This window comes from Ursus americanus, chromosome 6 (assembly GCF_024610735.1).
Source record: "Ursus americanus isolate L20-20 chromosome 6, mUrsAme1.1.p, whole genome shotgun sequence".
In the NCBI taxonomy this organism is placed as follows: Eukaryota; Metazoa; Chordata; class Mammalia; order Carnivora; family Ursidae; genus Ursus; species Ursus americanus.
The window spans coordinates 41,236,113-41,241,212 of NC_142132.1; the positions used below are offsets into that span (position 1 = coordinate 41,236,113).

Genomic DNA, 5,100 nt, shown 5'->3' on the forward strand with positions numbered 1-5,100 from the left:
ACCGGAAGAATAAAGTCTTGGTAAGAGGAATTGCTATCCAAAGAGGGCTCCAGCTTACTCTGCCACCCACAGTGCTCTCCTTTTTTTGAGCTAGGGTTTAGACTGGGGGAATTCAAAAGTCTTCAGGAACCAAACCAAGATACAGAGTCCAGATCTAGCTGGACAGTGGCAAATGTTCCAAGCCAGGACATTGGATATTCCTGGGCTGTTCAAGACTTGTGAAGCCACTTTAAAAAAGGACAGAAATGTGGTGACCAACTGACGTGCTCCTTAAAACACCTTTTCTTCTCATTTCTGCAAAGAACAGGTAACTTCCAGCAAAATAATAAGTGACACCTTTTCTTTACAAATCATTTCCTTTTTTAAAATCCAACATGTTAAGCTAAATGCCGCTTACACATATGTTTAACTTTACGGTGCTTACCCCTCATGGCAGGAAGGCGAGGAGGCCAGGCACTCTTGGCCACTGCCGCCAATTAGGCCTGACAAGTCTCGGGGAAAGATCCAACAGTGGCTTCCACAGCCAATAAGCAGTGGATTTAGTTACTACTTGACCTGATTCTGTGACCGTCTGTCCAGCTCAAATGCTTCTCTAAAGTCTCTTTCAGAATGTGAAGCATCTCAAACTGCCTAAGCCTGCCCTGCTACACTCTCAGTCAGGTTGGTCCGTGATCCTCCCGGAGGCCTGTAAGAACATTTCAAGGAAAGCCCAAAGAACATGTGAGTCGAATAATGTTCCTCCCTTGGGATGTCCTGGGATCCTTGAGGTGTCTGAAAGCTATATGTAGAGTCTGGGAAAATAACCACTTATGAAATGAGGCACAGACCCTAGCAATTCTTCCAGAGCTCCATGCCGACGTGAGAAATCTTAACGTGAGAGCAACACAACTGGTCAATCATGGGGACCTACTGACTCCTAGAAGCTGCCAACACGCGGGTCCCCTGCCCCTGCAGAGGGGACACTCAGGATGCAGGCAGTGTTTCCATCCAAACAGGAAAAAATCCAGGGCTCAGTGTACACATTTCACAGCTTTTTATTGGGATTCAGGAAAAGCCCTCTGGAGGCGGACATGCTCACTGTCCCAGTTTGCCCAGGCCTTCCGCTGCGTGGGTGACAGCATTTGTGACTGTGTTGGTCACCGTCTCCGTGACTTCCTTCACCACCTTGTCCCCTGTATCATGGGCCTTCTTTAAGGCATCGGCAAGGGCTGTCGGGAAGAAAGCAGAATAGCGTCCAGTGAGCTAAGTAAACATGTCCAGCTGGTAGGGCTAGTGTCACCAGGAGTGGCCTGCGGGATGTGGCGGTCTTACTGGTCTTACTGGAGGAGCCCCGAGGGGACAGAGGGCAGCAGGGCTCCTGGAGGAATGCACTCAAGGGCGGATTTATTTCCCTGCAACTCTGAGTGAGACAGCATTTGCTCCGCTCAAGGGCCCGCTGCCTACTCAGACCACGTTTCTCTGTCAGCTGCCTGCTTCTAACGTCTGGTCATTTTTATATTGGTTCGTTTCTATTTACAAATGTTTTTCCTCAGTTTGTGGTTTTTCTTTTGGCACGGCTTATCACTTTTTTTAATGGAAAATTTAGAAATTTTATGTTGTCAGATTTACCTAGTATTTCCTTTATGGCTGTCAGGTTTTCTGTCATATTTAAAATGATCTTCTCTGGTCACTAACATAATATAATAAAAAATCATTAAAAAAAAGTGATCTTCTCCTCTCCCAGATTATCCAAATCTACTACCTTCTCTTCTAACAATTTAACAATTTCATGTATTTATTTATTTATTTTTAAGATTTTATTTATTTATTTGACAGAGAGACACACAATGAGAGAGGGAACACAAGCAGGGGGAGTAGGAGAGGGAGAAGCAGGCTTCCCCGTGAGCAGGGTGCCCGATGCGGGGCTCGGTCCCCAGACCCTGGGATCATGACCCGAGCCGAAGGCAGACGCTCAATGACTGAGCCACCCGGGCGCCCCAATGATTTCATGTATTTAATACATAAGCCCTCAATCCATCTGGAATCTATTTTGTTGTAAGGAAAGAGGTACTTTTACATTGCTATACTAAGGCACACACACACATAGAAACATTTACGTAAATTTATATTTATATGAATAGAGAATTTTATCTCTGAAATGTTTTTTTGTCCAAGCCTGCTGTCACACAGTCGTTCGTGACACCATCTTAACATGCCGCAGAAAGGACTGTCTGGATGGCTCTTGCTTTAGCAAAGTGTGGTGTGTGGTCTCAGATGAGTGTTGATAATTGCATACCGACTGAAGGATGCCACATCAAGGTCAGGGTTTGACCTGGGTAGGCAGAGAACGGTTGCTCCCAGCGTCTAGCTTCCCTCCCTCCCTCCTTCCCCAGCCCCAACCTCAGCCATACCTTTCTCTCCAGCCTCCTTAGCGTGCTCCACCACCTCCTTGACCACCCCCTCCACGGCATGAACTGAAAAGATGAGAAGCCCAGAGTGAGAGCACAGTGCAAGCCAGCTTCTCAAGGCGGGGCCCAGGCCGCTCTGGATATCCTGGACGCCACCCCAGGCAGGACGAGGCAGCCCATGGGAAGGGCCCCGGCTGGCTTACTTCAGAGACTCCCGTGGGGCCTGGCTGCTGGGAGACAAGCTGAGTGAGCCAGACAAGGGCACGGGGCTCTCCATGCCCCTCGGCCTGGTCTGGCGAGGCCTGGAATGCGGACGAGCAGGCCTTCCTGCCAGCCGGGGGCCTGGGGCCAAGGTGGGGCCTGTCTCCCGGCTCTGGGTCCCGGCACCTCTCAGGTGTGCTGCTGGCCTGCCTCAGCCCAATGGAGGCTGCAGCAAGAGGCCAAGTCCCGAAGCCTCCTACAGCAAAACCGAGGCCCCAGAGCAATTCTTCCAGCAGAAGGGAACTCTCTGACCACCTAGGAGCTGTCTGAAGTTTGGGTGGCAGTGGCTAGAACCGGAAGATTCTGGAGTCAGAAGAACTGATTCTGATTGTCTCTGTGCTGCTTGGTTCCCTCACCTGTAGACTAGGGACGAGACTGAGCTCAGGGCCAGTGGAAGGTGAAAGAGGGCAGGGCATGCCAGCTGCAGGTTAGCTGATGAAAGACAGGCATGTCTGCAGCAGCCAGACAGACAGAACCACAGCAGCCAACTCGGACATGGACATGGACACGGAGCTGGGTTTCACAAAATGCCCAGTGGGACCTGGACTAGCCTGCCGCAAACAGTGGCGGGTGTCTGCAGACAATAAAGGGTTTCTGAGGACCTTGAAAAAATTCAAAATGTCCTTTGGATAAACCCCAGGGGCTGACTTTGAACAGAACCAGACTTGATGGTTTCTTAGTGAAGAAATCTTTGAAGCTCTAAACTGATGGTAAAAATAAAAATCCATTTTTCCTTTTTCTATAGAGGATATTCAAAATAGGCTGTTTTGATGCAGAAGGGCTCCCGGGTTTCCAGAGGGAAAGATTCTAGCTACCCGAGGCTCACCCAAGCCCCTGGGCTCTCCTGCCCCTACGGGCCTCCTCTGAGCTGGAGTCCCTCGTGTCCTCAGTCACAGGCCCCCAGAAATGGGCCTGACCCGGCGAGGGTCTCCACCCAAGCTGCCTTCCTCAGCTTCCATACCCCTCATTTCCATTCTATCCCTGTGGGGCTGATCGGCCAGGGTTCCTCAAGGGGCTAAGACCTACCTCCAGTCTGCTGGCATCAACGTCCAACAGGCCTAATTGAGTCTGTCCCCAGCCCCAGAGCCTTAGGAGAGGGGCCCAGCTGGAAAGGAGCCTCGGGGTCCTTACCAGCTTCCTCGGTGGCCTTCTCGGTGCGGTGAGCCAGGCCCTCAGCCGCAAGTTTCCCCAGGCCTCCCAGCATCGTGTGGTGACAGGTGGCAAACAAGCAGGATGTCGGAGCCTGGACCAGCGTGCTTTTATAGATGCCTCTGATGCCTGCCTGGGCTCTGGAGCCCAGGCCCCCGCCCCAGCCAAGTAGGAGATCAGGTGGTGAGTCAGCGTAGGCGGCGGCAGGAGGAAGAGGCTGAGTGGGGCCGCCCCAATACTATGACTGCAGCACTGCTCCTCTGGCCATATGAGACCCTCACACCCCGTATTCTGGGACCCTGTGAGGGTCAGGGACAGGGAGTGGGGCTGAGACTGGACAGAGAAGTCAGCTCTGGGACATGTCCCTCCCCCAAAGCAGGAGGCCTGACTGCCTTGTGGGATGAGAGGGTGGAAGATCCCCAGGGTGGCTTAGTTAGGGGCTTGCGGATTTGGGGGCTTGGGAACCTGGATGGCCCCTCAGGCCAGGAGCACATGTGGAGTGGGGACCACTGGACCCCAGGACCTCAGCTCTGCAGTATCTCTGCAACTTTCACTGGAAATTTGAGGGGTGGAGGGTGGGGGCCTCATCATGGCACCTTGTCCAAGGCTCAGGAGGACACGGAGTTATCCAGAAACCCAGTCCTCCCTGGCTTGCAGTCAGCTGCTTCTCACTCACAGGAACACATGAGCACCTGAACAGCCCTGCACAGCAGCAAGCAGCCCAGGGGGGAGTCCGGCCATCCCTGCACCTTGGGGCCTGGCTTCTTGGAGAGGCCCAGTGCCCCCCAAGAGGTCCTAGAGAAGTAGATGGAGGACCCCACCACCACTACGGGAGGTGTGTCTGGTGGCTGTAGCCAGAATTCCAGAAAGCCACTCCACCAGCCCCTGACACATCGCATGCTTAAGGGGCCAGGCTGCTTCCCTAGTTATTCAGGATGGAGAGAGATGCCTCAAGCCACGTGCCACATGCTGCATCCCTTAGTCACTAGCCCAACCGGAGCCTCAGTTTCCTCATCTACAAAATGGGGACAGCCATGCCTTCCTGTCCATGTCACTGATAGTCGGTGGGATCATGTGTGCAAGCTCTTGGTAAACTTCTATTCCCTCCCCCTTGTCACTGACGTGCTAGGGGGGAGCTGCTTGGCCAAAGAGTAGCGGGGGCAGAGGGCTGGGGAGCATGACCCCACTGGCCGGAAGATAGGTCAGCCCAAGTCCCTGTTCGTGCCATCCAGGCCTAGGGCAGGAGTCTGAAGCCGCCTCCCTGCGTGCCTGCTCCCTCAGCCCTCAGAGCTGCTCAGGAGGG

The 5,100-nt window shown here is 53.1% G+C and overlaps 1 protein-coding gene across 1 annotated transcript; it reads right to left on the reverse strand.

Moving 5' to 3' along the window:
• Positions 1-1,023: 1,023 nt before the first annotated feature.
• Positions 1,024-3,989, reverse strand: FAM25A (family with sequence similarity 25 member A). Its single transcript, XM_045783677.2, has 3 exons — positions 3,780-3,989; positions 2,391-2,453; positions 1,024-1,208 (listed from the first exon to the last, which is right to left on the reverse strand). Exons 1-3 carry the CDS (start codon positions 3,850-3,852, stop codon positions 1,075-1,077), a joined length of 270 nt encoding a protein of 89 aa, XP_045639633.1. The 5' UTR covers positions 3,853-3,989; the 3' UTR covers positions 1,024-1,074.
• Positions 3,990-5,100: the final 1,111 nt, after the last annotated feature.